This window comes from Phacochoerus africanus, chromosome X, assembly GCF_016906955.1.
Source record: "Phacochoerus africanus isolate WHEZ1 chromosome X, ROS_Pafr_v1, whole genome shotgun sequence".
NCBI lineage: Eukaryota > Metazoa > Chordata > Mammalia > Artiodactyla > Suidae > Phacochoerus > Phacochoerus africanus.
The window spans coordinates 88,566,099-88,578,361 of NC_062560.1; the positions used below are offsets into that span (position 1 = coordinate 88,566,099).

The 12,263-nt window shown below is 41.3% G+C and overlaps 1 protein-coding gene across 2 annotated transcripts; it reads left to right on the top strand.

Moving 5' to 3' along the window:
- Nucleotides 1-4,345: 4,345 nt before the first annotated feature.
- On the top strand, nt 4,346-6,336 carry TCEAL3 (transcription elongation factor A like 3). Of its 2 annotated transcripts, none has more exons than XM_047764664.1 (3): nt 4,346-4,468; nt 5,010-5,079; nt 5,451-6,336. In XM_047764664.1, exon 3 carries the CDS (start codon nt 5,478-5,480, stop codon nt 6,078-6,080), a length of 603 nt encoding a protein of 200 aa, XP_047620620.1. In that variant the 5' UTR covers nt 4,346-4,468; nt 5,010-5,079; nt 5,451-5,477; the 3' UTR covers nt 6,081-6,336. The 2 variants fall into 2 exon arrangements, with proteins under 2 accessions (XP_047620620.1, XP_047620621.1); XM_047764665.1 differs by lacking the exon at nt 4,346-4,468 and adding an exon at nt 4,675-4,900.
- Nucleotides 6,337-12,263: the final 5,927 nt, after the last annotated feature.

Here is a 12,263-nt window from a genome sequence, read left to right on the forward strand (position 1 = left end):
AATTTCTTTCTTTCTTTCTTTCTTTTTTTTGGGGGGGGGGGGCTTTGTCTCTTTAGGGCTGCATCCGAGGCATATGGAGGTTCCCAGGCTAGGGGTCTAATCAGAAGCTACAGCTGCCAGCCTACACCACAGCCACAGGAACGTGGGATCCATGGGGTCTGTGCCACGTCTGTGACCTACACCACAGCTCACGGCAATGCAGGATCCTTAACCCACTGAGCGAGGCCAGGGATTGAACCCGAAACCTCATGGTTCCTAGTCGGATTTGTTTATGCTGTGCCACGACGGGAACTCCCTAAAATGATTCTTGATGTATTTGGATTCATAACAACCATGTTTACAGCTGTTTCCTATTTGCTGCCAGAGGCTTCTTTTTCTGCTTTCTCTAGTTTTATTGTACATGATTCCATTTGTCTCCTTAGTGTATCAATTATATTTCTTTAAAATTTTTTCAGTGATTTTCCTTGAGTTTACATTTTTAATTCAGATCACTTTTAAATAACACCTTCTTCACTTATACATAGTACAGTACTTTATTACAGAGTGCTCATCTTTCATTTTACTTATCTCTTTACTACAATCACTTAACACATTGTTACTTTATTACTTTAGACAAAAAGTTATCTTTAACATCAGTTAAGAATAATACAAATACAAGATTTCATTTTACTCTTATTTACTGCATTTCCAATGCTCTCCTTTTATGTTAACCTGAGTTTCTGGCCTGTATCGTTTTTCTTCTGCCTGGAGAAAATCTTTTAACATTTCTTGGAGGAAAGATTTGCTGATGCTGAATTCCATCAGTTTTTTTGTTTGTTTGTTTGAGAAAATATTTTATTTCTCCTTCACATTTGAAGGATTATTTCACTGTGATACAGAATTTTAAGTTAGTGTTTTTTCCTTTTAACACTTTAAACATTTACACAGTGGTAGAGATAGGAGTGTTAACACTGAAATGAAGGATTTGTTTATTTCTTATAGTTCTGTCAAATTTCATTTTATTTATTTTGAAGTCAATTTAATAAATGCATAAAAAATTTAAAATATCATGAGGTGACATGGCACTCCTTATGTCTTGTAATACTTTTTGCTTTAAAGTATCTTTTGGTATTAATTTAACCATAATGGCTTTCTTTTGGTTAGTGTTTTGATATATATTTTTTCTATACTTTTACTTTGTCTTTATATATGTTTACATTTCAGAAATTTCTTTTGCAAACAGTATATACAGTTGGTTTTTTCTTAGTCTGAAAATCCTTGTTTTGTAAATATTTCATGTAAGCTATTTACATTTAATGTACTTACTGATATTAACAGTAGATATAATTTATCCATTTACTAAGTTGTTCTTTATGTCTCATCTGATCTATGTTAGTATTCTCTTCTTTAGGATTTAGTATGTTCTTATTTTTGCCCCTCTATTAGCTTAGAAGTTTTCTTCCTTAATAGTTATCTGGCAATTATAGCATACACTCTTGACTTATTAAAAGCTAATATTAATTTATACTTTTACACATTCCCTGGATAATGTGTAACTTTAAATACTTTTACTTCAGCCCTCTTGACTCAAATGTTTTCAATATAAATTAACAAGATAATGTTTTTGTTTTATATAGTTTTTCCTTTGATTCATGTCTGCTGCTGGAAAACTCTCTCTGTTTTTGTTTATTTGTAAAGCTTTTATTTCACCTTCATTTTTGAAGGATATTTTTTGCAGGTTATCACTTTCTTGGTTGGCATTGATTTTTGTCACAAGACACCGAAGATGTCGTTCCACTATCTTCATGCTTTTATCATTGCTATTGTAAAGCCAGTAATTAGCCTAACTTTTGTTCATTTTGAGGCATACTCTTTTTTCTGGCTACTTTTATGATTTTTTTCTCTTTGTTTTTGATTCTCTCTAAGTCCAGTATTATGCATTCCATGTGTGAATTTCTTTTTATTTATCCCGTTTAGGATTTATTGGACTTCTTGGATCTATGGATCAATGTCTTTCATCAGTATTGAAAAATCCACAGCCATTAGCTCTTCAAAGATTGTTGGATTTCCTGCTGTGGCACCGTGGATTAAGGATCCGGTATTGCCACGGCCATGGCATAGGTCACAGTGGCAGCTCAGATTTGTTCCCTGGCCTGGAAACTTCCCTATGCTGTGGGTGCAGCTGAAAAAGAAAAAAAAAATCTTCAAAGTTTGCCGCTGAACAATTCCATTTCTCTTTTCCTTCTGGAACTTCAACTAAACATATATTAGAGGTGTTCCATGGTTGCCTAGCAGTTAAGACTTTGGCTTGGATTCAGTCTCTGGCCAGAGTATTTCTGCATGCTGTGGGCATGGCCAAATAATATTTTAAAAATATTAAAAAGCATATATTAGACACATACCCTGTATGTATTTTCCATATTTTCAACTATCTGTGCATCTTTATGAATAACTTAATCTTAATATAATTTCTAGTTCTTTAACTCTCTCTCTTGAGCTGCATCTAATCTGCTGTTAAGGCCATCCATTGAGTTTCTAATTTCAGCTAAGTTATTTTTTAGTTTTTGAATTTCCTTTTCCCACCTTTTCTGTTTTCTAATTTCCCGTTGAAATTTTCAAGATTGGATGTTATTTATCTGAATACACTAAGCATTGAAGTTTAGTGGTCTGTATCAGATAATTCAAATAGTTCAAAGCTAATGGATCTGTTTGTGTTGCCTATTGTATCTAGTGTGTCTTACCTTTGGTGTCTTTTTTCTTTTTGTTTCTGTTATCTTTGTGTATGGGCATTGTACTTAACAATTGTTTGTTGAAATATTTTGATGCCTAGGATGATGGAATCTTCCTCCAGAGAAGATTTCCTTTGCATTGGTCAGGTCCATAAGGATGCTTCCTGCTAGAACCACCATAATCTATGTTCAAAGCTTAAAGTTTACTAGTCCACCTAGATGTTGCAAAGCCAAGCTAAAAGACTTGTGAGGGCTGGTTTATCTCTAGTTTACACTTACTTTTAAAGTGAAATATTTGAAGTTCCTAGGAAATCCCTCACCTTTCAATAAGCCTTGAGCTTTTTTTTTTTTTTTTTTTTAATCTAGTGCTTTGAGTTTGCTGAAGATTCAACTCATTTTGGCACTGGTTTATTCCTTAACCTTTATTCCTTAACCACAGATGCCCTCAAGACAAATATAGTTAATGACATGAGTACTAAAAGAAAACATGGTAATTCCTCTTTGATCTCATGTAGGAAGAGTTCTTAACTATGAATCAAAATCTAGATGCAACAGAATAAAAGTCTGATAAATTTGACTACTTTTTAAATGCATGGCAGAAACACACCATAAAAAAGTCAAAAAGCAACTAATGAACTGGAAGTAAATATTTGCAACTTATATAACAAATATTTGAAGGCCTAATATAGTTAATGTATGAAGAACACTTGAAATGTGAGAAAGGGGAGTTTCCTGGTGGTCTAGTGGTTGGGACTCTGGTGCTTTCATCACTGCAGCCCAGGTTCTGAGACTTGAGAACCCACATCAAGCTGCAAGCTGTAGCCAAAAAACCAAAAAACAAAAAAGGAATGTGAGAAGCACCAATAACCCAATAGAAAAATGTGGAAAAGACATGAACAGACAATTCCCAATGATATTTAAATTGTGATTAAACAGAAGTGCAAAATAAAATGCCATTGATAAAACTGGTAATATACTACCCCTCACCTATCATATTAGTGAAAATTCAAAAGTATGCCACACATTATTTTGGAAAGGGTGTGAGGAAGAAAGCGCTCATATTGCTGGTGGGAAAGCAAAAATGGGTCTGAGGCTCAGGGGAGGAATAACCCGGATCTGTAGATCTGGGAATCATCTGCCTTTAGAGGGAAATGAACAAAGATCACCCAGGGAGAGAGAACAAACACGTGGGCTGAGAAGAGAGGAGGCCCAGGACACGCTACTCAAGGTGGCAGCGCAGCTTCCTGGTGGACACGACCATTAGGGCTCTTGAGTCAGGCAGAGCTCCTTTTGAAAGCGGACTGTGGGGCTCCGTGTGGAACGCTCTTGGAGAAGTCGGGTACCCTCCCTGCGATCAGCTGTCACAACTGGCGACGATCGGCATCTCGGAGGGATGCTAAGCAAGAACCTGAGATGCGCCAGGTTAAGCACCTGCGGTCAGGAAGCCTCCCCACTCCTGGTCTGTCGGTAACTTCTCCTTCTCCAACCGCCCGTCCCGCCACACCTCGGTCAGCAACTGTCTGGTCCCTTGGGAATGGGGGTGACGGGGCAGAGCGCGGGAGGGGGGGACTGAGCTCGGGTGACGCGGTGCTCACGTGACCGGCCGGGCGCCGATGTGGGCAGCAGCCCCCGCACCCGCCCGCCCTGCGGTCCGGTCCCGCACCGTCCGCTCGCGTCGCCCGCGCAGAACCAGCGGCGGGCGAGGGGCGAGCGGGCTTAGGCGAGCCCGAGGAGGCGCAGGCCTGGCCCGGGCCCCGCAGGTCAGTGTGAAGGTGGGCGCTGCTGGCGGCCTCGGGCGGGGTGGTGGAGGATGGGACTAGGATCCTGGAGAAGCGGTGAGGATGGGGAGAGGGGAAGGGGTCCAGAGATGGGGTGAGGAACGGAACGGTGCGCGGTGTGGGCAGGTGGGGCGGGAGGATCCCGCAATTGGCCCCGCCGCCTCCTCGACGCCGCTCCTCTGCGCCCTCCATCCATTTTCTAGCCTGAAATGGGGGGCGGGGGGGGGCCCGCAGTGCGACAGTGAAACGTAGACAAATTCGGAAAACAACTCCCTTCCACACTCAGCGCCCCGGAGGAAATACTGACCTCCTCGTAAAAAGGTCGCGGTTAGGCGGGTAGCCTGCAGGGGAGGGGAACCCAGAGATCCAAAGTAGTTTGGAAAGCATCCTGGTCTGGTGTCTGAGGCCTGAAAAGTAATGGCAGCTGGGATGGAGGGGAGGTTGGGGAGGAAACGTTGGATGAGGGGGCCTGGATTCAGGAATGAAACCTCAGCCCCTGTCACTGTCTCCTGTCTGTCTGCAGGACTGCGTGTCTGTTCCCAGCACTCTGCAAGACTAGAAAAGGAGAAGGAACCTGTCCAGAATCCCTGCAGGTCTGTTAAGGGGAGGAGGGGGCACTGGAAAGGGGCAGGGCGAGGGGTGTGTGTGTGTGGAGGGCACAGCTTGGGCAGAATTTGAGGGCCCCACTGCTCATCCTCCCACCACATATAATATATACACTCTCCACCATGCCGAAGGATGGTACAGAAGGTTGCAGGGCCTGCCAGCTACATGGTTGGCTCTCATGGGCAGGAGGAATGGTGGGGTAATGGGTGGGCAGAGGGCACACCAGGAGGGTCAGGCCAGGTCAAGGGGATCCTCCCAAGGATGAGATGCCCGTACTATCCAGACCTGCATTTCACCCCAAAGCCCTCAGTCTCCCTTGTCTCCTCTTTGCCTCCTCTCCCCCACCTCCATCCCCCAGGACAAGAAAAGGAGGGAAAATCTCAACATGGAAAAACTCTGCAAGGAAAATGAAGGAAAGCCGGAAAGTGAGGGAAAGCCAGAGGATGAAGTAGAGCCTGACAATGAAGGAAAGTCGGATGAGGAAGAAAAACCAGAAGTGGAGGGGAAGTCAGCACATGAGGGAAAGCTCCAGAACGAGGGGCAACCAGAAGATGAGGGGAAACCAGAAGACGAGGGGAAGCAAGAGAAGCAGGGCAAGTCCGCAGATGAGGGAAAACCACCGGGCGAGGGCACGATGGAGTCCCAGGCAAAGCCAGAGAGTGAGCCACGGGCTGCCGAAAAGCGCCCTGCTGAAGATTACGTACCCCGGAAAGCCAAAAGGAAAACAGACAGGGTGACAGAGGATTCCCCCAAGGACTATGAGGAGGACTTACAGGAAAGGCATTTGGGCAGTGAGGAGATGATGAGAGAAGGTGGAGACCTGTCCAGGGCTCAGGAAGAGCTAAGGAAAAGACAGAAAATGGGTGGTTTTCATTGGATGCAAAGAGATGTACAGGATCCATTCACCCCAAGGGGGCAACGGGGTGTCAGGGGAATGAGGGGCGGAGGTAGGAGCCAAAGGGGCTTACATGATATCCCCTATCTTTAATGCCTTTGGCCTTCAATTCTGATTCTCTGATGAGAATGTCACTGACCCTGCTTTCCCTGGCAGGCATTTGCCAGGCTGTGTGCTTTAACTGTAAGCTGATGCTTTGCTTTAGGTGTCACTTGTTACCAGCAGCCTTTCGGTCCAACTACAGTGCTGTCTGTGTTTCAGTAGGGGTTTTTCACCCGTGTGCATGAAAGAGATGTCCATGGTACACTGTAAGATAACAATAAAGAAAAAAATAGTTTTCAGAACCGAATATATAGTGTCAGCCCTTTTTTGTTAAAATATAAGTCTTTGCAGAGTTCTCTTGTGGCACAACAGGTTAAGGATCTGGCATTGTCACTGCTGTGGCTCAGGTAGCTGCTGTGGTGCAGGTTTGATCCCTGCCCACATGCTACAGGTACAAGCAAAGTGGGGGAATATATATATATATATATATATATATATTTTTGCATAATCCATTTGTGCACAGAGAAAACTCTGAAAATATGTGCACTAAAAAGAAGGAAGTGGTTTTTTTTTCCTGCGTAGTAGCCAGAAAATAGGTCTTGCCTGTACTCAGGAATGAGTCCAATCACCTGATGCTACTTCCGTGTCATTCCTCTGCAGGCGTGCCCATCCCCTCGTTTTAACCAAATTAGTGGGCACTGCAGCACCTTCTCCTGGTCCTCTACCATTCTATGGCTACCACCATGTGTGATTCTCTTTCTTTTCTTTGCTCATTCATCTCTACTTTTTCTTAAAAGATGTGGATTATGTTTGTTGTAATAAAACTGATCTAGGAATCAATACATGATAAACAGCTGAAATGTTCAGTGAGCTTATAAAGGCAATGAAGACACTTAAAATTCCTGTTGTCAGAATGTAAAATGATAAGTCAAACATTACCTCTGGGACTCAGAGCTAGAGGAATCAACCTGACAGTTCTAATAACAGATCCAGTGCTCTAAAGGTCAGTCTTGTCATCTGTGAAATGGGAATAAAACAGTCTGCTGAGCGGATCAGATGAGGTACTGAGTATGTGAGCTGTGTTTGGCTGGCTCCTTTGTAGTGATAGGACCCTGGACCTGGTCAGACACTCAGGGGAGGACAGATTGAAGGTAGGCCTCACCTGTGCCCAGGAACAAATCCAAGCACCTGAGAAGATGGTGCCACTGTTTTCTGGATATTACCATATCTGCTGGGCAGACCTGGTCTGCTGTGCCCTGGACCCAGTCCTGACAGCTATTTGATGTGATGAAGTTCCGATGCTGACAAAAGCCCTCTGATTCCCTATAGTTCCCACAGGGCCAAAGGCCCTATTTAATTCCTGTAGCAGTGTGGGTAAGCCCCCTCTTCCAACTTCAGAGTTGTACCCTCCCAGGTGGTACAATTGGGCTGTAACCCAAGGCCGTTTGGGCTCTACTGTTACATAGTTCTTTACTATGTAGTCATTAACATTTTTAGTTCATTTTATATTTGCTTACAGTAACTGTCTCTTATATCTTCATAGGACTCATATAATTTGGGTCGGGGGTTATCAACCAGAAAATGGATGATGATTTGAACTACACGCCATAGTACCTCATAAGCTGTATCTAAATTGACATAATTTTCTTAGTGTGAATTTTCTAAAAAGTCTCCTGTTCCCACCTTGGCACAATGGGTTAAGGATCTGGTGTTGCCACAGCTGTGGCACAGGACATGGCTATGGCTCAGATTCAATCCCCAGCCCAGGAACTTCCATATGCTGCAAATGTGGCCAATAAAATAAAGATAAAATTCTCCTGGTTAGCTTACTACACAAAATCAAAGGACTTGTTCACACATAATCAGAGAGTGTTACATAACTGAATTTCAAGCTAAAAATATCCCTTCCCACTCCAAACCAGTTCCAACTGAAAAGGGTAACAGTGCTCTTAAAAATATTAAAAACTCCTTTTAATGTGAGGCATTTTTATTTAATCTACTAGTATGTTCCTTTCTCCAAACAAAGGCTTTCTTACTCATCCTAATATCCCTTACACGGTACTTGAAATACATATTTAATAAATTATGTTTAAATCAGGAGCCCCGAGTTAAAAGAGATATACTGCTCATGGATTAGAAGACTCCATAGTGTTAATATGGGTATTTTTTTCCACAATTGACCCCAAAATTCAATGCCGTCCCAACAGAAATCTTAGTGAACAGTGATTCTAAAAGTTATATGGAGACCTGGAGATAATCATATTAAGTGAAGTAAGCCAGAAAAACAAATACCATATGATATTACTTGTATATGGAATCTAAAATATGACACAATTTATTTATAAAAGAGAAACAGGAGTTCCCTTGTAGCACAGCAGGTTAAGGACCTGGCATTGTTACTGAAGTGACTTAGGTCGCTGCTGTGGCATGGGTTTGATCCCTGGCCTGGGAACTTCTACATGCTGTGGGCATGGCCTAAATTAATTAATTAATTAATTAATTAAAGCAGAAGTAGAATCACAGACATAGAAAACAAACATGGTTACCAAAGGAGAAAAGTGGGGGGGGGAGCGGATAAACTAGAAGTTTGGGATTAACAGATACACACTACTATATGTAAAATAGAATTATCAGGAACCTACTATATAGCACAAGGAAGACTATCTTTAATAATCCATATGGAAAAAGAATCTGAAAACAAATGGATATGTGTATATATGTATACCTGAATCACTATGCTGTACACCTGAAACTAACACAACGTTTTAAATCAATTATATTCCAATAGAAAAAAAATTAAATTAAAAAAAAGAATAAAGTTCCCTGGTGGCTCAGCAGGTTAAGGATCTGGTGTTATTACTATGGTGGCTCAGGTTGCTACTATGGTGAAGTTTCCATCCCTGGCTCTGGAACTTCGCATGCTGTGGGTGTGGCCAAAAAAAAAAAAAAAAGAAAAAAGAAAAAAAAGGATACATTCACAGAAATCTCTGAACAAAATTTTATTTTATTTTTTTAGTTTTAATTTTATTTTGTCCTTTTTTTTTTTTGGTCCTTTTTAGGGTCACACCCACGGCATCTGGAGATCCTCAGGCCAGGAGTCCAGTTGAGCTGTTGCTGCCGGCCTACGCCACAGCCACAGCAATGCCAGATCTGAGCCGTGCCTGGGACCTACACTACAGCTCACAGCAAGGCCGGATCCTTAACCCACTGAGCGAGGCCAGGGGTTGAACCCACAACCTCATGGTTCCTAGTCAGATTCATTTCTGCTGCACCACGATGGGAACTCCTCTGAAGCAAAATTTTAAAATAAAAAATGAAAGTTATGTAGAAAAGCAATGGATATAATATAGCCAAAATATTTTGAAAATGAAGAACAAAGTTGGAGGTCTCACTGCTTGGTTTCAGGGCTAACTATAAAGCTACAGTAATCAAGACTGTGTAGTATTGGTATAAGGACAGACATATAGATCAATGAAATAAAACACAGTCCAAAAGCAGACCCACATATACATGGTCAATTTGTTTTTTTAAAAGGTCCCAAAGGAATTCAGTGGAGAAAGACGTTTCAACAAATGATGCTGGAACAACTGGTTGTTGTCTTGGTCAGTTTTGGCCGCTATAACAAAAATAAGCACAGCCTGGAATTTCTCACAGTTCTGGGGTCTGGGAAGTCCATGCTCAAGGTGCTGACAGATTTGCTGTCTGGTGAGGGTCTGATTCCTGGTTCATAAACAGATGTCTTCATGTGAGAAGAGGCAAGTGAGATCTCTGGGGTCTCTTTTATAATGGGACTAACCCCTTTCATGAGGCTCCACTTGCATGACCTAACTGCTTCCCAAAGGCCCCACTTCCAAATACCATCTAATTGGATGAATTTTGGGGTTACATATTCACTCTATAGAAGACATCCATATATAAAACAAGTACACTTACTTCATACCATATACAAAACATGAATTCAAAGTGGTTCTCAGATCAAAATGTAAAACCCCAAATTACAAAAACTTCACTTAAAAATAGAAAAAACAGGGAAGTTCCCATTGTGGCTCAGTGGTAACTAGCCCGACCAATATCCACGAGGATTCGAGTTTGATCCTTGGCCTCACTCAGTGGGTTAAGGATCCGGCATTGCTGTGAGCTGTGGTGTAGGTCGCAGATGTGGCTTGGATCTGGTGTTGCTGTGGCTGTGGTGTAGGTCTGCAGCTGCAGCTCCAATTTGACCCCTAGCCTGGGAACTTCCATATATACCACAAGTGCAGCCCTAAAGAGCAAAAAAATATATAAAATAAAATAAAAAATTTAAAAAGGAAAAATACGGAATAGTTTGTAGTTACAGAGTAAAATATTATTGCTTATTAATTTTGCAGTGGTTCAAAGATATTTAAAATTACTTTGCTGCCACTATCTACTTAATAAATTTCAGAGGCTTCTCCTACTAAGAAAAGGAAAAAGGCAAGTGCTAATCATAAAACATTTACGTGTAGACAATAAAGTTTAAAAAATCACTAGAAAAAGAGGGGGAAAAGGGTAATCTTGGATTAGCATATGCCATGAATCTGTGGCATACTACAATTAAAGATAATTGTACAATGGGGATATTGACAAATTTCTATGAACTTGAAACAATTCTAGAATACCTATATTAGTAATATATACTCATGCGTACATAGCATAAGAAGGCTTAATGCTTCTTATTTGAAAATAATTCTTCCTTCCTCTCTCTTTCTCTTTTCTTTTCCTTTCTTTCTTTCCTACACCCATAGCATACAGAAATTCCCAGGCCAGGGATCTAACTTGCACCTCAGCAGTGACCTGAGCCACAGCAGTGACCTGAGCCACAGCAGTGACAATGCTAGATCCTCAACCCACCAGGCCACCAAGGATCCCGCCCCTCCCCCCTTTTGGGGCCATACCTGTGGCATGAAGAAGTTCCCAGGCCAGGGATCAAACCTGAGCTACAGCAGTGACAGGAAGCTACAGGAGTGACAATGCTGAATCCTTAAGCACTAGGCCACCAGGAAACTCCCACATAATTTAACATACCAAATAAAACTAATTATTTTAACATCTCTCTTTCATAAGGTGAGAGTCAAATCTTTTGAGATTTTCCCAGGACCCTCTGGGAAATCTCAAAAATAGTTTGAGGTTAAAAAGACGACTTCATTTAGAATTTGATTTGGGGAAGTTGTCAAAAATGTCAAAAAGTTTGAATATTTGATAAATAGGATCACAGATCATTATGAAACAATATTTAATTATCAAACTAAAGTGACAATAAAAGATTTTAAGGCAAATCCAGAAGGTTACAAAATTGTGAATAAATGTAGCTCTTTTCATTTGAGAAGACTCAGTTCTCCCACATAATCAAATGCCTGAAAAGACAACATGAGGCATAAAAAATTATTTTGGTAAGACAAAATCTTTACTTTCCAAGCAGATTACCCAAAAGGTAAAGAAAAATATTTCACAATCTCTTATCAAGAGCAGACCAATAGTCCAAATGACTTTTTCTTTTTAACAGAGAGAAAGCCAAACTCTAATTTTGCAGCAGCATACTTCTGACATTAAGGCTCGTTCTTTAAAAACTTATAAATAAATCCATTCTAACCTTAGCCAGCTTGACCACACATAAAATCCTTTCCCAAGATTCTTTTTCCTCAAACTTTCTACCCATTTAGGTTTTTCCCCCCTATATTTTCCTCTTTCTCATTTTGGAATACCCAGTCATTCTACTTTAGGACAAAACTACTCTTTTTCCTTAACAAAAACATGTCTTTCATCTCTTTCTTTATCCAAAACACACATCCTACTTTCCTTACCTACTTTTCATTATACAGTTGTTTCCTTTACTCATTATTTCTAGTAGTTTTAATTACATATATTGATCAGCATTCTCAACCCTTGGAAACCTTAATTTCTACTGAAATTAAAAAGTAAGCAATAGTGGGAGTTCCTGTTGCAGCGCAGTGGAAACGAATCCAACTAGGAACCATGAGGTTGCAGGTTCGATCCCTGGTCTCGCTCAGTGGGGTAAAGTTCCAGTGTTGCCGAGAGCTGTGGTGTAGGTTGCAGATGCGATCGGATCCTCATTGCTGTGGTTCTGGCGTAGGCTGGCAGCTACAGCTCCGATTGAACCCCTAGCCTGGGAACCTCCATATGCCACAGGTTCAGCCCTAGCAAAGACAAAAAAAAAAAAAAAAAGAGTAAGCAATTGTGGACTATTACACAAACATT

Excerpts from the sequence above, each read along its gene's own strand:
- TCEAL3 (XM_047764664.1), top strand. The coding sequence starts at position 5,478 with ATGGAAAAACTCTGCAAGGAAAATGAAGGAAAGCCGGAAAGTGAGGGA.